Source organism: Phyllostomus discolor, chromosome 8, assembly GCF_004126475.2.
Source record: "Phyllostomus discolor isolate MPI-MPIP mPhyDis1 chromosome 8, mPhyDis1.pri.v3, whole genome shotgun sequence".
NCBI classification, from domain to species: Eukaryota; Metazoa; Chordata; class Mammalia; order Chiroptera; family Phyllostomidae; genus Phyllostomus; species Phyllostomus discolor.
Window position 1 is genome coordinate 31,820,886 of NC_040910.2, and position 22,957 is coordinate 31,843,842.

The 22,957-nt window shown below is 40.1% G+C and overlaps 1 protein-coding gene across 1 annotated transcript in view; it reads left to right on the forward strand.

Annotated features, from left to right (window-relative positions):
* The window catches only part of GALNTL6 (polypeptide N-acetylgalactosaminyltransferase like 6), an 876,998-nt gene extending 859,755 nt beyond the window's left edge, over window positions 1-17,243 (forward strand). The window contains exon 13 of the mRNA XM_028520463.2: window positions 14,640-17,243. Within this exon, the coding sequence (XP_028376264.1) occupies window positions 14,640-14,807 (168 nt within the window). The 3' untranslated portion in view covers window positions 14,808-17,243. The remainder of the gene's footprint in view (window positions 1-14,639) is intronic.
* The last annotated feature ends 5,714 nt before the right edge of the window (window positions 17,244-22,957 follow it).

Genomic DNA, 22,957 nt, shown 5'->3' on the forward strand with positions numbered 1-22,957 from the left:
TATGGCATCAGACATAATATGGGGGAATTACTACAATAGGAGAACTTCACTGTTTTCCTTATGAAGTACATCATAAATAATTAATCCTGTCAAACCCTTTGCTCTTCACTATGACCCAGCCTATGTGGTGTAAAAAGAATGTTTTTGTTTTGTTTTGATTTTTGTTGTTGTTTGTTATTGTTGTTGTTGTTTAAGTCTGACCTTTGAGAATTCACTTTCTGGGCACATCAATGAAATACCTGATTCGCCATTTGCCTAGTATGCTGGTGGTCCCTAATGAACAGCCTGCCTCTCATGACTGTACATTTATAGCACGAGAGACAGAACGCTCCATAACATGCAGTGAAGCCCAGAAAATGCAGTTGTTTTCAGAGAGCCTACAAAAGCTTACTTACTGGTTGGCTAAGGCCAACTAATACCTATGCACATGGAGCTCCTGAGGAGACAAACGTGGCTGCGGTGATTTCCAGAGGTGACTTACAGCTGTGACACTTAAACCTTTCCATGGTCCTCCTGGACCCGTGAAAAGGGACCACTAGGTGCAATTATGCTGTGGCTCTTTTCTCAGCTTTTCTTGTGGCTACTTGCTTTACATTGCTTAGCAAAAGGTTACACTCACCATGCATGTATTTATATAACAAGCAAGGTATTTATACATAATCAGAAACATGCCACAGGCTCAAAATAGAAATTTTCTGAAATATCTCATCTTAGTTGATGACTCAGGCCTATTCCAGTGTACCTGTTTTAGAGAAACCTTCTTGTCTATTTCAAAGACTATTCCCGCAGCATTAAGAGAGAAACCACAAAGAGAGAGGTCTCTGGGATTCTGCCTTGTGTGTTTAGATTCACTACCAGGCCCTTGGGGCTTCAGACAGGTTAGCAACATTTTGAGCCAGCTTTGGAGTTGCCCCTTTTTTATTAGCATAGTCATGAATAAACAGGATGCCAAAGACCCTACTACTTGCCCAAAAGCCCTCAGTGGGTCATCTCCTGAGCTCCTAAGGTAATCATTACCTCCAACCGCTGAGGAGGAATAGGGCTAGTGCTTTACACACGTTCCCTCAAACCTCACCACCACCCAGGTACCGTCAGGTATAATTCAGAGAGGAAGGAACATGCTAGCAGGTTTGTGGCAGGGCCAACACTCAGAGGCAGGTGTATCTGGCTTTAAAGTCGCTACTCTTTCCTCTGCCATGCTCTTAAGAAATCAGATCAATAATGAAAGAGTTCCCAGTGCCTGTTGAATTCAGCACCACATGGCAGCCAGTCCCATACTGGGGATTTCTTGGCCGGAAGCTACCTTGCTTAAGTGGGTGAAGGTGGTTGTCAGGCCTCACTTTCTGACCCATCTGCAGCCATCAGCTCTCAGCTGTTTTTCGTTCAGGAAGATTTTCCCCCAAAACATTGTATGCCTCTCAGGTATACGACATAACGATTTGATATATGTATACATTGCAAAGCGATTACCACAATAAGTTAACACATCCATCACCTCACATAGTTACAAATTTGTTTTTCTTGTGATGAGAACTTTTAGGATCTACTGTCTCAGCAACTTTCAAGTATACAATACAGTATTGTTGACTATAATCACCCTGCTGTACGTTACATCCCCAGAACTTAGTCATCCCATAACGGGGAGTTTGTACGTTTTAAACCACCTTCACTTCTCCCCTCCCCCATACCAGCCAGCTTTCGGTTCTTTTTAGATGTGAGTCTTTGCTGCCACCCACAAAACGAGAAGGGGATTCCTGTACCAGGGTCTTGTAACCAGGTTCAGTTGCACAATTGTATGCCGCGCAAGCAGGTACCCAGGATAAGGGATCCCATTCTTGGTTTTCTTTTACCACCAGGGGGACCTCTGTTATAAGAACAAGGAATTGTCAAAGTGACCTCAGTAAAAATATGTAAATCATCAACCAACATCTGAAATAAGAAACTGTCTTCCCTCTTCTTCAACCCCTACATCGAATTGTCCACTAAACTTGTCAGTCCCCTCCCCTGGCTGATAGCTGAGAAATCCATCCTCTCTTTGCAATTTCTACAGGCCGTGCCCTAGTCACTGCCCTTTGCATCTTAGCCCTGGGTTATTGCGATAGCTCCCTAAAGGGTCGCCCAGCCTCCTGTCCTTTCCCCTCTGACCCTCTTCCCTCCTGAAGTTAGAGGGAGTTTCTAAAACATCTGGTCCTTGCATTCTTGTGTTTTACAACTGCACCTAGTTTGCCATTGAATAAAAAATACAGGACCTTCACTCCCACTTCTTATCCTGACCCTCCACAATCTGGTAAATATGAAACTCACCTATCAAGTCTCCTAGCGCATCCTGATTCACCCTGAAACTGGAATGTGATCTTGAAAAAGTTATTTTGCATTTATGATTTTCAACTTCCTCATCAATGTAATAGGGAGGATAATTAAGTGAGATGAAGCACGTAAAATTTCTAACACAGTTTCTGATGACATGATCAAATTTATATCTGTGTATTTGACAAATGCACTTTTTACATTGAAAGTAGTAATGAGGTATATGCTAATACACTGCATCACTACAGCAACTAAGTAATATTGACTCTTGTAATACCCCCTGGAAATTCAGAGTTATCACCCATGTCTTTTTCTTTTTAAGTGAACATTTTTTAATATAGTTTCCCCAGATTTATACCCTGAAGTGAGAATTTGAATACAAGTGGCTTATTTTGGAGATGGCCCCCAAAAAATCTTAGTAGGAAGTGGGGAAGTAAAATGGAGAAGTTAAGGTAGTCGATAAAAAGTAGACTATCAAAAAAAAAGAGTACTATGAAGGAAGTGCCAATGTAGGCAGCCAGGCCCAAGCCTGCTGAAGGTCTCGGGAAACGGTATGGAAGACACATCAAGAACGAGGGGGCAGGGCATTTATACACCACTCCGCACAGTTCTTGGTTAGGGTTACTCCTGGGGGGAGGGGAGTTTATTCTCTGATACCTCTGGGCTACTGGGGTCACAGAGAGAGCTGTTGTTAGAATCAGAGAAAGCCCTGGGAGAGCAGAGACGGTGGCCAACTCCTGGAAGTCGGGCCAGTGTGCACTGAAGAACTGCTGGGGCCAGAGGAGCCCCTCAGGTTCTACCTGAGAACCCAGCTGCTCCACAATCCTTGCCAGCGCTTGGCAGCATCGATTTCTTTTTCAGTTCCTCGTTTCATTCTGTGATTGTGGTGTGGCATCATCACGTGTTTGTCAGCTGCTGTGGATGTCATCTTTGTGGAGAATGTGAGCCTATTGATTGTTTTTAACACCGGTTGTCTGGCTTTTCTTTCACATATTTTTGGGACGATAGATAGACACATATATACATACATGCAAGTGCTTTGTTGGATGTACTTGCATGTATGTATTTGTGGAAATTAACCAACTGATTCTGAAATTTATATGGAAATGAAAGGGCCAAGATTAGCCAAGAAAATGTATTGTAAACATCTTACTCTGCTCAGTGTCTTCCCTTTTCTTTCTTGTGGAGTATCTTGATGAAGAGCTATTCTTCACAATCAGTGTTTTTTTGTGTCCTGTTTAGGAAGTCTTTGCCCACACCAAAGTCATGAAGGTAGACTTCTAAGTCGTCTTTGGAAGCTTCATTGTTTAATTTTCTAATACATCTTGGTATATAATTTCATGAAATATTTTTATGTGTACAATGTAAGAGGAGTTTTTTTCTTTTTTTTCATATTTACATCCATTTGATCAATCAACATTTATTAAAAGACCATTTTTTTTCACACTTTACAGAAGTGGTACCTTTCTCATAAGCCAAGGGGCCTTATACCCATGGGTCTGTTTATGAATCCTCAAGTTTTACCATCTGACTAAATAGTCTTAACCAAACAGAAAGTAAACTGATGGTGATAAAGTAATATAATCTAATCAGAGGTATATCCAAAACCCCACAACAGCCATCACTCCTACTGGTGGAATGGTAAAGTTTTCCTCCAGAGTCTGGGGATAAAATAGGATGCCTGCTCTCATCAGTTTTACTTATTGTTGCACAGGATAATCTACCTGGAGCAACCAGGCAAAATCAGGAAATTAAATTGTATGAGTTGGAATTGAAGAAATTAAACACTCTAGTCACAGTTGACATAGTAGGTATATAAAAAAACCAAAAAGTTATACGTTCAAACTATTAATAAGTTCATTTTAGCATAGCCCTGCAAGTAAGATAAGGAAAATCAATTATCTATATACTAGCAATGAAAAAATAGAAAGTGAAATTAAAAAATGATTCCATTTGATCACCATGAGAAGCATCAAATAAGAATAAATCTCACAACACACATGCGAGACCTTTGCATGGAAAACTATAAACCATCACTAAGAGAATTTTTTAAATTTTTAACAATTTAAAACATATACCTTATTATCCTTGACAAAGCAGTCCATCAAGGACAATAAGACATCATGTGAATATGTCAGTTCACACATGGGTGTATAGATTTAATGCAAAACTAATAAAATCCAGCAGGTTTATTTGTGGAAATTGACCAACTTATTTTGAAATTTATATGGAAATGAAGGGGCCAAGATTAACCAAGAAAATGTTAAGGAAGAAAAAGAACAAGTATCAAACAATATGAAACACCAGGGGTCAAGATGTGCAAAAGCACATTTGCTAAGGCACTGTGCTGCTGGCAAAATATGTAGGCTGGGGCCTGGGTCTGGTGTGCTGGGAAAGCTCCAAAGGTGTTCTAATGAGCACTCAGAGAACCATTTTTCTAGTTCTAGTTTTTCCCCACTTTCTTTACCCTACTCCTGCTTTGGGTGGAGTGAGCCCTTCTGCTGTGTTCCTATACCATGTTGTTCCTTTCTGTGTACCTGTAACATTGTATCCTGCCCAGTCAGTTAACTACATTAAGGATGGAAACTGTCTCTTGTATTTCTATATTGCCTGCATAACATCTAATGTGCAGAAGTTCCTAAATAAGTATTCTTTAAATAGCTTTAAGAACCCCTGGATTCAATTATTGAAATAATTCTCTCCTTTATGAGCCCCAAGCTATGCTGGATAAAACTTAACACATCTCTTTGTTTTAGAACCATGAACACAGCCTCTCCAAAGACCAAAACTGAAAGATTTAAATTATTTTTCTTCTTTGCTAACTGGGGTGTTCTTATCATTTAGCTTCCATAAAAAGAGCTTAAAAATAACATCAAATGAGAGATACTGATAAGAATGTACCTTTCAGGCTAAGTTGATAACAGTGCCAGTCACATTGGCTTAAAAAGTGAGTGGGTGGAATTTTTGGCATGTATCTGCATTTGACTATTATTGTAGCTTATGATATATGCCAAGGCTTTGGCCTCTCTGCCCATAAAATCCTGCTGGTCAACACAGATACCAGATGGAAGGCCACAAGGTTGTTATTTTTAAATTGTTCTGGTTAGCTATTGATTCTGGACCCAAAAACGAGCAAAATGTATACAAAGAGTTTAATTAAAAGACATATAAATCAACTTTGGTATTGATATACGAAGCCTCACTGCAAAATCCTGGACGGAGGCAGCCACACTCTCCAAGGCCAGCCCACCCATTCCCGGGTAGGCATGAGAGTTAGCTTGTTCCTGCCCTTGGGGACCACGCAGATTAAATGTAATCCATCTTGCTGAAGACAGCTCCCACATATTTGAACAACACTTGCCTGATCTTTACTCTTTACTTCTGATTAAATGACCAGTTTCTTGCCACTGCTCTTTATGACTTAATTTGGTTCTACTTCAATTAACCTCCTGGGCATGCACTCCTAATGTACTCCAGATAGTCCTAGAGAGTGATGATACTCAAAACAGAACACAATATTCTAGGTGTGTTTTAACCCCCCCAAAAGTAGAAAGAGTTTCTAGCACCCTTTGTCAAGAGCTTATAGTATCCTTGGGTTATGAGCAGTATACTTCTCTTCATTTAGCTTGAATTGGTTGATTTTCTGCCTTAACTTTATATACTTGGCTTCTTAATGAGCTTTCAGTATTACAGTAACCCAGCCTTTTCTCATGTTTTGCAACACAGACACGTCTCTGCAGTATCACACCTGTGGAGTTCATCTTCCATACTTGTGTAGTTACTCATTTGTTTCTATTAAATTCTACCTCACCAGATTTATCCCAACCTGGATTTTGACTCTTTGATGCAACTTATGAGCAAGTGAACTAGTTTGGTCTCCATCACAGCATGCACTTATGCCCTCATCTACTATAAGTTCTTGATCCCAAAGCACAAGGCCAGGAACTGAGCCCTCTACTGTATAATAGAGGTGACATTGATCCATTCATGAGCATCATTTGGAAAAAGTTACTCGACCAGATACAAATTCACCTAATAGCAATATCTTAGAGCCCACATTTCTCTAGCTTGATCATAAGAAAACAAAGATGGACTTTTCAAACATCTTGTTGAAAACCATATGCACACTGTCTACATCATACCCATATTTGCAGTAGGAGGCTTCAGTCATAACACCCGACGAAGTTATGATTTTCAATTCAAATTGATGATTCAACCACCTTGTCAAAGAAGAGGGAGGATGACTCCCAGGAGGGGAATGTTTTCATCCTGGCACTGAAGCTCCCTTTTCAGTAATTTGCACAATCTTCCCATTGTTCTCATCTGTATGTCTAATCTAGCTGCAGTTGCTTAGTCGTCACAACCTTTTGACTTTTGCCACCTCTGGGTAACTTAGCAGAATCCCTACCATCCCTACCAGTTACCATCTCACCTAGCATGATCAACTGCTGTTCTCTGGTCCCTAGGAGAAGAAAAAGCTTCATCGCAGACCAGCACAGCCTCTAATATAAGGATAAAGGCTCCCTGAATTGAATGTCTGCCCAGATCTAGACTGGCAAACAAAAGAATCTTAATAACTGGAACTATAAAAAATTAAATTAGTTTGCTAATTAGAACAACTCCTCCCTACTGGGCAGGTATGGGGTTGGAGCAGGACTGCCGGATGGCTCAGGCAAGAAGAGGAATGAAGTAACTTAAAGGTCAGGAGCACAAGCTCTGGGTCCCGGGGACCTGAGATTTGAGCTCTGGCTTTACTGCAGATACTAACGCTGGGATCTTGGGATATTACTATGTGTTTCTTCTTAAAAATGGGAATAATAATTTCTACCTTAGAAGATTATTGTAATGATTATATGAAACTGAAATGAACTTAGGACATGGTACTTAATAAGAGATCAATTAATGTTAGCTATACTGTTCGATGTGCTCAACAAATTACCTTCTGATTTGATTTTAGCTCTCCAAATTTACATACACAAGAAGATGGGTTGATTAGTCATATTTCTATACTATTTTAGCTATCACTAAATATCAGAATGTAAATTCCATGAGAACAGGGATTTTTCTCTGCTTTCTCTCAAGAAGAACCTAAAATACTGCTTGGCACATAGGAGGTACTTAATTAGTATTTGTTGGATGAATAAATGAGCCTAGCTCCCATTTGTCTATATTCACTATCCCTTCAGATTGCTTAGCAGCTCAGGTAAATACAATGAGAAAATCTGGGTAGAACATTTAACTCTACCAGACACAGATACATATTCGATAAATAGCAGCTGCTATGGTGTTCACATGACTCCCGGAAAGTTTACTGAGGGGAGATCAAAAGCTATGGACAGATGGAAATGAGCTATAGAACAAATGGGCTTTCTCTACTCCAGGAACTTTCAGTCTAGTGGGGAAGCAGACCAACACAGTTAGATGAGTTAAGTGTACAGGACAATGTGAGAACACAAAACACTGGGCTCTGCTCAGGTCAGAGAAGTAAGCAAGCTTCTCAGACAGACTCTTCAGGGGAGACTTAAAAGATGAGTAGGTGTTAGAAAGTGAAGAAGTGTTACAGAAAAAGATTCCAGATAGAAGGATTGGCTTGTGCAAAGGCCCTGAGGTAGGCAAGATTTCCGTTTTCTTGGGAGGTCAAAGAGAATCCAGTTGAAAGCTCTGAGTGTGAGGGAAAATTGGAACTAGAAGGACAGACATCTGGCCAGGGGTAGGGCCATAGAGGACCTTGTAGGTCATATTAAGAATTTAGCTAAGAAACCAGGTAGTCTCTGACTGGTCTGAAAGGCAGGAATATAGCAAATCAGAATAGATTTTTTTAAATGATTCTGGCTCCTCTGAGGGGAATTGAGGACACACTCATGCACACCACTTGCCTGTATCCTGGAAGAGCCCGTGAGAGGAGCAGAGGAGGCCCACCGCAGCTGGCACTGCCTCAGGGCACACACCACAGAGGTCTGTCAGGACATTAGGAGCTTCCCTGGCTGGCATAGCTCACTGGGTTCAGCACAGGCTGCAAACCAATGGACTGCTGGTTCGATTCCCAGTCAGAGCACATGCCTATATTGTGAGCCAGGTCCCCGGGGCGGGGGGGGGCACACATGATAGGCAACCACACACTGATATTTCTTTCTCTCTCTTTCTCCCTCCCTTCCCTTATCTCAAAATAAATAAATAAAATAAAATCTAAAAAAATGGAATCTACAAAATAAAATTTGTAAAAGAAGAAGAAGAAGAAGCATTAGCTATGATTGGCCAAATCAGCCACTGATGCAAGGCCAGTTTTCTCCTCCTGTGAGGAATTCTACCTGTCAAATAAAAAATGGAAAAAAATGTACAGTGAGACTGCCTTCTCCTTGTTATGACTGTCAAGGGGTTATTTGCATTCTCTCAGATGCCAACAGTACAAATAGGCAGACAAAGCCTACCTAATTTGTCTCACAACTCACAGAACTATCCAGAACTTACAGAATATTCACATATCTACCCTGTCCTTTACCACATCCCTAGGGTGTGGGACGGCAGACATTTTTATCCCTTATCTCATCCCACTTTCCTCCTCTCACCCCATTGATTCTGCAGATTTAAAACCTAAATCCCTCACAAACTAAGTGACCATCAAACATGATAGTCAGAGATAAAGCTAGGATTAAAACTAGTCTCATAATCCCAAACCTTCGTTCTCCCATATTTGTGTTAGCCACAAAAGGCATTGGATCTAAGGAGTCCACTCTCACAAAAGCGTTATCTTTTCATGTGTGGTACACAGAAGTGAAGAGTCAATAGGAAAGAGCAGTTCAATTCTACCCCCTCTACACTAAGGTCCAGCCTATGTCCAGTCTGTGTCCGGCTGCTCACTGAGCATCTAAACCTGGATGTTTCAGAGAGTCTCCTACTCCTTGTAGCTCAAACAGAAATCATTGTCGTCGCTAGCCCAGTCCTGTTCCTTTTTCTGCATTTCTTACCTCAACACTGCTTTTCCTCTACTCATCTACTTCTTCCCTCCACCTTCCCTCCACCCCCATATCCCATTAATCAGACAGCCCTATATATTGCTTCTCAAATATTTCTCACATCATTTCTTGGATCACCTCCAACTCATCCTTCCTTGCTTTTGCTTTTGCCTAAGCTTAAATTCAGATGACTGTGGTAGCCACCTACTGTTCTCTTGGCTGTAGTCCAATGCCTTCCTTCTCCCTCCATTTTCCTCTCTGCCACTAGCACCACCCACCCAAAATATACATCCTGTGGCTCTACTGTTTTAAATCCTCCAATGACCACTGCCCACCCCTTACACACACTTGCATGAAAGACCAAGCCTTAGTATTGTACCCAGTCTCTTCATGATTCTCTTTATGATACCATTGTCTGGGACTCTCCAGCTTGCTCCTTGTGCTCCAGCCATACCAAGTGATCTGCTGGCCCCCAGCACATGATCTGGCCCTCCATTACCCCTGACATCATCTCCTACCACTTTTCTTCACTCTGGCCTTCTTGCTGTTTCTCTAACCTATCACTGTGCATTCTCTCTCTCTCTCTCTCTCTCTCTCTCTCTCTCTCTCTAAGATTTTATTTATTTACTTTTAGCGAGAAGAGGAGGGAGAGAAAAGGAGAGGGGGAGAAAGAGCAATGTGCGAGAGATACATATATCAGTTGCCTCCTGCATGCTACCAACTGGGGACAGCCTGCAACCCAGGCACATACCCTGACTGGGACTCAAACTGGTGACCTTCTGGTTCACAGGTTGGTGCTCAGTCTACTGAGCCACACTAGCCAGGCCTCTGCATTCTTGCTTAGAACATTTGCACTGTCTGTTTCCTATGTCTGGAACCCTCTTCCCCCAGATATTTGCGTGGCTAATTTTTTCACCTTCTTCAAGATTACCCAGATGTTACCTTCTCAGTAGGGTTTACCCTTGCCACCCTATTTAAATTTTCACACTGGTTATGCATTTTACCTGTTCTGCTCATCATTACTGTCAGTGCCCCACTGCCCTACCACCCCACCCATACCCCTTTCTCTGACATGTAAGTTCCAAAAGGTAGGGAATTACTTTGTCTTATTAGGTTCATCGATATATTTTAACTACCTAATACAGTGCCTGAGAAATAGTAGGCACCAAATAAATTTTTTTGATAAATTGAATGCATAGATATGCATGTTATTTTACATTTCTCTTTTCATATGTCCTTCCCTATGTCTGAAATATCTTAATCCATTCTAGTCTTCTTTGTATTGATACTTTTTACTTCAAACATTTCTTGTTTACCTATTGGTTTCCCCAACTTCTTGGGTTGGGGGAACACGTCTTTTATTATCTTTCTATGTCTATCTCCAAATACTTATCAGAAAATAAGAGGCAACTCAACTGACCTGAATAATGTTGTATTTCAAGAAAATGGCTTAAATCCATAGATCATATACAACCTGGTCAAACTGTGCAGAAGAGCTCATTCTAGAGCCATCAATGACTCAGTAAAGCCTTTCACTTAACACAGAAGGCACTGGTTTAATCAAGCTAGATAGCTGGTAGAGGCAGGTACTAATTTTTGAAAATTCTGTTTTGCCAGGATTTCAGAAAATTCAATTTGGTCTTGAATGGCTAGTCTCAGACCAGGTGCTGAGCGCACTCTGATTTTTTAGAATTGGTAAATGCTCCCTAACTAGAAATAAGATAAGAGAAGTGGGGAGTAGAATCACTATTACCGAGTTATTTATTCTGTGTAGGACACTGTGCCAGTGAGTTTACATACATTAACTCTCATCCCCACAGCAAACTTGTGAGGCAATATTATGCCCATATTTTACAGACGGGGAAGCTGAGGTTCAGAGAATTAAGCAACTGTTTAAGGTCACACAACAGTAAGGGACATGACTGGAATTTAACCCAAATTCCCTGTGAAACAAGGTCCAGCCCTTTCCCCGGCATCGAATCGCCTCCCCACCCACAGTGTGGAGTTGTAGTCTCAGAATCATCTTCCCATACATTAGGAACTCACCCACCTGTTACCATCTTTGCACGTGTGGTGTTTGTTTTTTTTATTACTCTAAACATAGTGTGGAATGTTTCCTACATTGTGCTCATTCTTTCAAAGTTCAGACCCTACGAAAGTATGGAGTCTAATAAAATTTAATGTTTGCCTGCAACTGCCACAAAGTATAACACAGAAACCAATCAAAGCACAGGCCTGCTTGGAAGAGGTGCCCCTTTCCAATGAGCTACCTGAAAAATCCCACCCACGCCTTTCACAACATGGACTGGTTGGCCCGCACCCGGGCACTTTACCTGACTTGGTTTGATCATGAAGGGCGGATCTATAAACCTGGATGTGAACTTTCTCATGTCCTGCTCAAGGACTTCCAATTTCTTAGGCAAAAACAAAAGTAAATAAAAACAAAAGAAGAAGCAGTCAGGGGAGGTGGGAGGAGTACAGGAGAGGCAGTTTGTTGCAACTACGTTTTGAACAGCCAGAGCACATGCTGTGCCTTCTCTCAGGACTGAACAAAGGACAATCCAGTGAAAAGAGCCCTTTAAGGAGGATTGTTATGGACAACAAACTGGCCAAAGCACTGAGAAGTCTATTCCAAAGAAAAACTGGGTTTTTCAGTTTTGTTACAGTCAACCCTTGTCATGACCGAGAGCAGGAAGGGTAGAGGAGTCAAGCGCTGTCACAGAGCAAGAGACCATAGTCACCAATGATTACTCAATCCACTGACTTAGTTCCAGCCAGGAAAAGCATCAGTAAAAACATTTAGTCACTGAAAAGCTTAGCTGAGTAAAAACATAAAGATGCCAATTATGTAATCTCCAAGGCCAAAAGAGGAAAATGCAGGCTCTGGGGAAGGCCGAAGATATTTCCAGAAGCTTCACCTCTAGGACGAGCTGGTTACTGCAAAGCCTAGGGTGAGCAGAACTCAGCCTACAACCAGAGAGCAATCAGTCTGTTGGTCCACTGCTTATGTTGATAGTCTCTTGTTTGATGTTCCGTCATTTGTCTCTGTCAGGAGTGAACTTGGGAATAAAATGTGCATCATTCAATTTTATGGCTGGGAGAGACTTTAGAGATTGATCTTATCCACCCCCTCACTTTACTGATAAAGCTTCTCAGGCATAGATAGATTTAGGAAATTCAACTTTTCAACTTTTATGAGAACATAAAGTCCAATAACAGCAAATACATTCTGGATTTTTCAGAGTAGCGCTGAATTTGCATATCCTGCCTGGTTGGCCCCATTAGTATACCTGTATTTGTCAGAGCATGTGTTCCAATTTGAGATTTGCAAAAATACAATCACCTTATGGCTCCAAAAATAGGGTTGGAAAAAATAAAATGTTCAGAAAATCTGGTTCGGCTTGTGCTTCCATGCTGAGGTACACAAACTGGTGCAAGGAAGAGAATAGAAACATGTTCTACTCCTTTTCTCATTTTTTTAAGCTTTCATGGAAATATGTGCTTGGGGGGGACTGCAAACATATGGAGGTCCCCACTTCAGCTACTGATAAAGGTAACAATAGGAAGGAATACAGATAGTTAAGAGAGGAAAGAGGTACTTATACATGGAACTGAGTGTATTAGAATTTAGCAGGTCCATGGAACTAATTTTCATGAATTTTAGCAGCTTAAGAACGCTCTGTGCAAAACTGATCTAAATACATTAGGCCCATGCATCTAACCTGGTAGGAGACAGAGCATGAGAGATGCTGGGAAGGATGAAAGCAACAAGGAGAAGGAGACTACTGCCCAAGGAGCCAGGTGACTATCAGAAGGGATCCATGATAGTAAGAACAGACCCCAAATGGGCGGGCGGGTTGTGGAGTGAGCTGCAGGGCACTCTCCTCCCTCCCAGAACTGCTCCTTCCATGCGGAGTAGGAGAGAGCTCCTCAGAACTTCTGGAGTCAAAGAGCAGCCAGCTAGCTAGCAAAGCAGTGGGGAGAAGAAAGTGGGAAGGAGGCCTCAGGAGCCTTCTTTGTGTAAGGAAAGCAGAATCCACAATAAACTCAGGGAAAGTTAGAGAACAGAAGAGTGAGCCTTTGTATTAGGCATAGCTCTTTGTTTACACTGAAAATAGAAACGTGAAAACTAAATTGCTGGCAGCTGCCTTTTTTCTTTTCTTCTTCCTCCCTTCACACAGTGCATAACTATGCAAACATCCGGGCCCTAAAAGGACATTAAATATTAGCTGGTGGAGTCTTAACACACAGGAGCAATCCAGAAGTGTTTACACAATGTGCCTGAAAAACTCCTAAATTCTAAAAGCATTGCAAATCTCATATTCCCCAGTTAAAGAAAATAATCAGAACCTCTAAACATTTCCTAAGCTAAATAATAAAGCATTATTTGATCCTAAACTTTAAGCAGTAACTTGGGGAAGTTTTTACTTGTTATTGGCACTTTTTTAGCATAGACATTGTAAGAGGCAACATTTTATAACAAGTTAAGAAAGGGTCTTTTTCTCTTGGCATTAACTTTCTCTTTCCAATTTGCACAATAAAAAGGGGTGTGTGTCAATAAAACCTATTCAGATAGTGAGCTTGCTCCCCACATGTACCTTTGTAGTACCTTTCATTCACAGAGCTGTTATCTTTGTCTTGTACTTAGCAACCTTTTCTTAAAAGAAGTGGACATTGCCTCCTCCACTTCACAGAAAACAATGAGGATTGCACCACAGGCATGGCAATAAAGAGGCTGAGAAGAGATTGAAGTGCAAGTGCTAGCAAAGTTGAGGCCGCACATTGAAATACTGCCTGCGTGTCACTTATCCCCTGCCCCATACTCATCTTCCAATTAGGGCAACTGAGCACCTTGATTTACTTCCTGTTTCTTTTGTATTTCTCTTTCTGGCTAGAGGCTCAGAACAAGGGTAAGAAAAGGTATGACTCTCCTGATTGTATGTGTATGTTGCTGTCGTTTTAGACAAAAATGATAATTTTTGTATATATGCCTTTCCCCAAATAACTAGATTATTAACTATTGTCAACTACTTGAAAAGCAACTACACATGCTTATTTCTTCAAAACCCAAGGAGAAAAGCAAAATGCCTACCACAGAGTAGAAAATGATGGATTTCCTTTTTTAAAAAAAAAATCAATAAATGAATGAATGCTTCTGATTGAACCTGTTTGGAAGCCCTACCTAGTACCAATGGATTCCAGGAAACCATGTTCCATGTGGCAACTCAGCATGCTATTGTTTGCTTTGGGACGTGGTCTGCTTTTCACACTATGGGTATAGACTGAAATATAAGCAGGAATATTTCGCTTCCTCTGTGTATTTTGAGTTCTAACCATGCACCATGTATTATGTCAGCCGTTTCTTTCTGATCTCTGCAGGACAGAACACTGTTCCACCCTGTGAGCAACAGCTGCATGGATTGCAACCCTGCAGAGAAGAAGATTTTCATGGCCAGATGTGACCCTCTATCTGAGACTCAGCAGTGGATTTTTGAACATATTAATATGACTGTTTTAGAAAAATTTAACCACCATGCCAGCTCCTAGAAAGAAAGAAGGAAAAAAGAGTGAGATTACCTACAGATTCTAAAAACTGAATTTTTGCCAGCATCCGGGTCCAAGGAGTCAGGAATAACATTTCCTAGATCTAGGAAGCCTGGTTTCAAGTTTTGTAAATGCCACATCAAAGTAGGTTGTCCTGGAGCACTTCCTGCATCTGAAGAACTTGGCTGAGACCCTCACCAGCTGCTTCTGAGCACTTGAGACTAGCAGTTCCCTTGCTGGCCAAGGGCGAGGATTATTTAGGGACTTTTCAAAACAACTGCTGAGTTATTAAATCCTAGCATTTCTCAGGTCAAATCCTGCAGTAGTGAGTAGCTATGAATGGATCCTGTCATTTGGGTAGGGGGGTGGGGGTGGAAATAGAGTGCATGACTGCTCTGACAACCTGAAGACACCGCAGGTGTAGGACTAGCCACGCTGAGGGGGTGAGCTGTACTCCTTGGTGCCATTCTCCGACTAAGAATGGGTTAAGCAGGTTTAACCCTTAAAAGTGCTGCAGATGATTTTAGAGTGCTCACACCATTCTGTTTTCTTGTTTTGTTTTGTTTTTTTAATGAAGGTGTGCTATCTAATATAAGACAAATTACATCATGAAATGAACTTTCAGTGTTTCCATTCTTGCATTGGCCATTTTCCTTTTTGAGCAGAAGTAACTTATTATTTATAAAAGGTTGTGCTCCATCAATCAGCTGAAGTTCTAATTCAGTGCCCTTGTATGAATCCAGTTTAAAAACAAGAAACAAAACACTATGCTTCCAAGTTACTCCAAAGAGAAAGATTTCACAGTAGCAGCAAAACCATGTCAGATTTAGGAGAGGAATTTCCTTAGGAAATCTATTTTTACTTTTCTATTATTTTTAGAATTTTAGAAGTCTGATGTTTGTCCAGTTATAATTTTTATTAAGGAAGGAAATGGAGTGAGGTTGATGTAATTTGTTTAAGGAGATTCTTAAACCCAAATAAATCTACACTCCAAGCAGTGTGTGAAAATGCCTTGGTTCACTTCAGTTCTGTTTGATGAGTCCTTGGGACATAGAAGTGTTTTATTCATATGGTTTTAGACTTTTTTGTTTTATAGCATTGATACTAATGATGTTTTTGTTTTACTTAGAAGTGCACAGGAGGAATTTCCATTAACAGTGCATCTGACACCATTTTCTGTAAATGAGACAATATTTCAGGGGCGAAGACAGAAATGATTAAAAAAACTAAATGGAACATTTAATCTTAAAATAATTTTTATTTTACTTTTTAACAATAATGGAGATGAGAGAGGAATGTGTAGGGATCAAGATGGCTCCTTAGAGGCAAAAATCATGTTTATTATACATTTCTTGAGTTTTTTCAGGTAGAAAGAGGTTTTTATTTTACTTTCATTGTTTTCTTTTACTTTGGTTTTCTTTTGATAAAAATGTGTCTATTATCTTGGATATAGAAGGACCGAATTCTAGAATGGTTTTACAGATGAATACCAAAAGCCCGGAGAGGGCAGTCTCCTCTCCTGGCAGGGTAGCTGGGCCTTCTCACCCGACTTCAGCGCTCTTTCTCCTGTTTTGTGTTGCCTTGCTCCGTCACCCAAGGTAGTTCTGATCATTACTCTGGTTTAACCCACAGTTTTCAGTCACTAGATGAAATGCCATGCCTCCCTGGGGATGCCTACGAGAGTAGCATTCATGTTCAGAAACTTTAATATATGAAAACTCTTCCTGTAAATGTTCATGGTTTTGTCCTCTCCTTAAAATCTAATCAAAATGTCCAGTTGAACTGCCCTGCTAATAGTTGGGGAAGAGCTATTTTGTTATCTTTACTGATTTTTCAAGCATTCTTTTGAAGAACTCTTCTCTTTAAACTGATAGTCAGAGATTTTTTTCTTTCTTTTTTTTTTTTAGTCAGTCAAGAGATCTTGAAGTTTTCAAGATGCGTAGTAGAGAAAATCAATAGTAAGAAATTAACCTGTGTGTTGCACAATTCCAGAGATGGGGTAAAGCTTTATCGCAAGTGTTCAGAGAGCAATCTGGTCTTAGAATTAGATGAGCCTATAAAAATCCACATTATGTCATTAAACAGTTGACTGCTATTTACACTTCCACCCAAGAGCCACACTTGGGTTCTGCACCCTGGACGACCGTATGTTAGGATGCTCTCATCGCTGGAAGCTAGCCACAGTGTGTTCGGCGCTGTCCTTGGAGAAAGCCTGGGTACTGCGCACTTTATTGCAACCCTTAGGATCAACAAAAATTGGTGCCCTGATTTCAGAGGGGCTATCTCTTGGATTTAATCTCAGAATCAAAGGATGTAAAATAACCCATTAAAATTAAGAAAACAACTTGAGAGGATCATGAGACAATCAAAGCCAAAATTAAAACTTCAAACTGCCAACTGCCAAGAAATTGTTCAATGTTTGCAAATGGGGACCATCCCAATAGAATAAAATGTGGCCAAAGCATCTACCCCTAAACTGAAGAGCAAGGCACTGCCAATAAGCACATTTCGGGAGGAATTCCCCACACCACCAAAGGCCGGGGCTCTGCTTACTTGAATTACCACCATTGCCATTCTGAAAAGTAGGAAATTTTATGTGTTGATATATTTATTCGGCAAAGAGGACTGAACAGTTTTCAGAAAGATTCTCTTTCCTAGAAATAACGTGTTTCAGTGTTGAACAGTGCAGGACTGACCAACCCTTTTATAGGAATAGGAGGAAAGATATAAAGTTAATCTGGCTTCAGAAAATGCTACTTCCCCAACAGAAGAAATAGTCTGTCAGAAGTTAGAAAACAGTTCATTTTTTAAATCCTTTTTATGTGTTTACTGAGAAAAGTCTGTGCTGATAGCAATTGTGGACTAATTGTGGGATTCATATTCTGTTACAAGGCTGGATTAGTACCATGGCAATAACAATGTACTGGCATCTATGTCTACGTTAGTTAGTTAAAAATATTAATATGATCACATGACTGTTTTTAAATGTATTCAGTATACAGAGGCCTCAGTGAATAATGCAAGTTGGGGGAATATTTTATGAATTGATAACATATAACTTTATATAATAAATGCAAAACATATTAAAAATGGGTTTATAGTCAATGAAGGAGAATGTTAGTCCCATTCTGTTCATGTTCTTGCAAAACAGAAAACCAATGCCAACACTTGACAGCATTTCCTTTAGGGGCAATTATATGTTTTATTTTTTACACAAAAACAGCCAAAAAGTAAATAAAGAGCATATAAATAGCTATCTTGTGCTTCTTGGCCTCACATGAAAAACATTTTTCAATCCTTTTATAACTATCTCCATAAGGATAGCAAAAGTGGATATTTTGTTGGAAAGACCAGCACTATCAAAGTTTATGTGAGACCTATCAAAGTAGCCAATGACACTTTGATTACGAAGCCCACTGTCCAGTCATGGAAGGCCTCACCCACCACTGTATGACATTTCTTGCCCAGGACTTCGCACACCTGATGACCAGAACAGAATTAATGGCAAGACTTTGACACACCTGCAGCTTTTGACTTCCCATCTAAAGTGTTACAGAATCTTTCCCAACAATGGACAGTTCCCCTAGTCGCCAAATGCTACCAAGTTATGTTATTCGGAACTTGAAACCATTCTAATAATAATATGTGATTATTGTAAACCTTGGTTTATCCATGGCAAATTGTTTAGGAAGGCTGCAATAAGCTTTCATAAACAGGTGCCGGAGATAGGGAAGTAAGGCATGGAAATAAGAAGTTTTACATACCTCTTGATAAGGAAGACCTCCAAGGGAAAGTATTTTTAACTGATTCTCTATGATTCTGGGAGTAAATATAAATGGTGAGAGGTAAATTGTATTCTAGACATGAATGCACATAATCTTCTCCATTCAGCTCATTGACAAGCTCTACCCTTGCCACCATAACTCTCAGATGACACTGCTGACTGTAATTACTGTCCATGTGTGAAACTGTGGCTGGAACACTCAAGCGTGACAAGTGGCCGGTCTTCCCTGCACTGCCGACATTGGAAGATTGCTCTTTGATTTATGTCTGTAGCCTTTGCTTGCAGAACTGGGAGCTGTTTGCAGCTCTATTTGGTAGACTTGACATTGGCCTGAAGCTTTTATTCACAGTCACTCATCTTTCCATTCGACGCACCAGGCTGGTGTGTCTGGTACTGTGGCTTCTCAGCAGAAAATAGCTGAGGCACATGGCACTTCAGAGAAACCTGGGAGCGTGTCTTATGTCCTTCCTGCCTGAGGTTGCCTCCTACGGCTCACCCCAAAATAGCTCCCCAAGGTTTCTGCAGTCTGATACTCTCCCCATTTGCTCAGTCCCATAGTGATGTTTCCCACCTCAGTACAGAAAGGCTGGCTACATTTCATAATCTTATTGTAGGTGATTTTGTTCTGACCTTTTACTCACCTTAGGGAAGGGTTTTTATAACTAAGTGAAATAGGTCCTGATTTACCGGGGACATTCCTGCTTTATGCCTGTTGTCCTATGTAATTATTAATGCCATATTTTTGCCATGTATAATGCACACCCACATTTTGTGTGCATTATACACGGGATCATCGTGTAATCATTATCCCCATGTATAATGAGCATCTTTATTTTTCCCTCAAAAATTTGGACAAAAAAGTGCACATTATACACAGCAAATATGGTAGTGCCCCATTTTACTCTTAAAAATGTCCTAGTTTGGACAGGAAATTATACAGTTGCTCTATCTATAATGCACCAGCCTGTTACTTCACAATTCCTCTAGGGAAAGTTAAAATGTCCTTTACTTATTAATGCCCACAGTCTCCAAGAAGTTGGCTAGTCTCACCTGCCCCCTTCACACAGGGACCAGGTCAAACCAGTTATATTCGATAATTGTCTATTGCATTCACATGCTTCTTTACAAGTTGCTTAATGGAACCTTTTTAACAAGAGTCCTTATACCTATCTATGTCTCTTTGCTGAATTAAGACAATTATAACTTAAATGTTCACAATTTAAAAACTTAATTTGAAATCAACTATGTAATTTTTTACTCTTTCAAGCTAAAAACAGGTCTTCACTATTAGCCATACTATTAATTCTCAGTATTATGGTAAGGGATAGAGATAGGTAGATGATAGATAGATAGATAGATAGATAATAGATAGATAGATACATAGATAGATAGACAAACATTCTATCTGATGCTGACAACATAACCATCCTTAAGGAGAAACTGAAGGACTTGGAGTCAAGGGTCTCACCAGGTCACTGTCATACACATTAAGAGCAGAGCCGGGACAAGAATTCAGGCCTTTTGGTACTTAGCTCTCAGCCCCTTCGACTCTCCATAGTACTTCATAGCTCACCAGAGGGTCATTAGTCCACAGCAAAACCTAATATGACATGTACTGAGTGACTTCAAAGTCCTGTGAACAGTCATTCCTTGGGGGACCATGTTCATAACCCCTCAATCACATTTGCTCTTCTCCATACCTGTGTGTTTTCGCTATTTTTCCCACCAGCTTATTGAAGTAAGAACAACAAAGTGAATTCCCTCTTAACAGGATCTTCAGGGTACCCTGAAGAAAAGTGATCAACTAAAGCTAGATGTGTAGTTCTGGATGATAAATCCTAAACCAAATATTGTGTACTTTGTGATTACTAATGGATTCAGCCTTCGGGGACAAGAAACAGTCACCAAGCAAAAACTTTGCAATAAGGCTCCAAAGGGACCTTCTTTCAGTGTTCTTATTTCTGCATTCTGTTCTGTCCAGTTCATCCCTTAGCCATTTGAGATGCTAAATGCACTGATGTGACTTCTCCCTGTGGCAGTTTCTTACTTCTGGGAGTACTTGCTAAACAGGTAGCTAACTAGGCCTTTCCCCATATCTACTAAATCCTAATTTCTTCATAAGGCTGCTAGGTATAGATTATTCTACAGTTGAAAGAGGTAATAAATTGCTTTGTGCTCCACTATGAATGTCTTACCACTAGTAAATCCAAGTTCATTCTCTGCCATGGTTGTCTTGTTCACATATATGGATTGCAAATGCATAAAGGAACCGTCCATTGTAATCCAAAGCTAAACTTACACTGAGAGAAACTCACAAGAGCATTTTATTTCAGAAGCCTTCTAGCTTTTATTAGGCCAGTGGTTCTTAAATGTTAGCATTTAAACACCTGGAGGGATAGTTACAACACAAATGGTGAGAACACTGGGCCGCTAACTCTGTTTCTGATTCATTCAATCTGGGATGGAGCCCAAGAATTTACATTTCTAACAAGTTTCTAGGTGGTGCTAATCCTGATGTTTGGGATTCATGCTTTGATTTAGATTAATAGTCTCACCATTTTGAAAAAAAAAACCCTTTTTAAAGATAATCTTGTTAATGTTGAATGTGTTTAGAAACCATTTATCATATTTAAAAGTTATCTGTTGGAAATGATAAATTTATACCCCAACTCACTAAAAATCCAAATGAGTGTAACTCAGTTCAATAAATATTCATGGCCAGAAGAAAGTTACTCTTTCAAAGCTCTTTAAATCAGGATCACAGAGCTGGAAGACCAAGAACAGGCAGTATGATGGTATCATAGTAAATATCTTTTTAATCACTGACCTTTCTCAATTAAAGTATAATGAATAGATCAAGATCCCTACCACTAAGTGCCTGGCATTGAACATCACATCAATAATTTAATTATTATTGTTCCTTCCTCTCAGCTGTTAGTGAAATTCATGCTACTGTACTGAACTGTACTGAAAATCAAAGGAAAGCATAGCATCTTTAAATAATTTATGTAACATAGTTTTTCAGAATCTCAGCCCTCCTAGCCCAGACTATGCTTTATCTTGAGTTCTGTCTTTAGAAAAGAAACCTTGCTTTTTGGTGGCAAACACCTTGCCAAACTCATTTCAGATACATTGTACAGATATGGCTGAGCTATGGTTTCTCTCATATTTGAAAACTGCTGCAAGTTTAATTAAAAGTCTTTTAAGTGGAACAATACCTCACTATGTTCAATGCAGTTCAGTAACTTTATTAGAAATAGTCTCAGAAGTAAAGAAAAGCTTCATACTTCTATCATGTTGTAACTGTGGTTCTCTCAGGTTTGTAACCTTTTTTTTCATTGAAAATAAACACTAAGATTTCTTTTAAGTGTATTATCTCCCTCTTCCTCTGTATTCAAATATAAAAGTTAATTGAGAAATTTTTCCAGTTTATTTAAATTTCAGCTTCTAAGGACACACAGAGGAACTCCTCCAAATTGCCTTTTGTTTTTTTCAAATATTTTTCAGGGTTTTGCGTGTGTGTCTGTACGCTAAGGATGTACAAAAGGCATTTTGCTCTACTGATGCTTGCTCTTCAGATTTCCATCACCCAGCAGGCAGTTTGTGAAGGGGTTTAAATGTGGCGATGTGCCAATAAGCCAAACTAAATGTGTTCAGATTTTGTGGAGAAAAAAAATACAGTAGATGCAAAAAGTCCTCTTAGGGCCAACACCTAGACCGTGGACCTCAAATCGAAAGGGTAAACTTCTATCATTAGGACTTTCAATTCTTGTTAAAACTAGTCAGAAATTGAAGTCTGAAAACAACACTCCCCATCCTAGTAAAGAAGGAATTAGAGGAGATGGAAACCCAGCAGAGAGTGAGGCTGAGACAAAAAGAGAAACAGTCATGCTTTATTTTCCTTAAGATAATTTTTTTTAATGTCCTGAAGGAAGCAGCAGGGAAGTGTCAGAGAGACTGAGATGTCAAAGAAATAATCTCACAAAAGAAATGCTGCACTTGCAGCAAGGTGCCACTTTTCATTAATATCAACCCACGAGCAAATGGTGAGGGTCAGACACGTACCGGCACACACACATCCTCCCAGCCCACTTGCCTTCGGAAGGCGAGGATTAGTAAAGAATGGGAGCGCAAACCAGGATTAAATAACTATGCAGAGTCACTGAAATGTTTAATAAAACACTCTCTGGGGTAATTCATCTGGGTAGTAAATGCCTCTGCTTGAGAAAGGGCACAGAGTCGAGGTTCTTTTATTGTGAATGACAGGAAAGACTAAACTGGAGGAGAGCTAATGACCTTATTCCTCCATTCCTCAGACATCAGTGGGCTGCCAGAGCACTGCCTGTGGGGGCGAGGCAACGATGGCCAG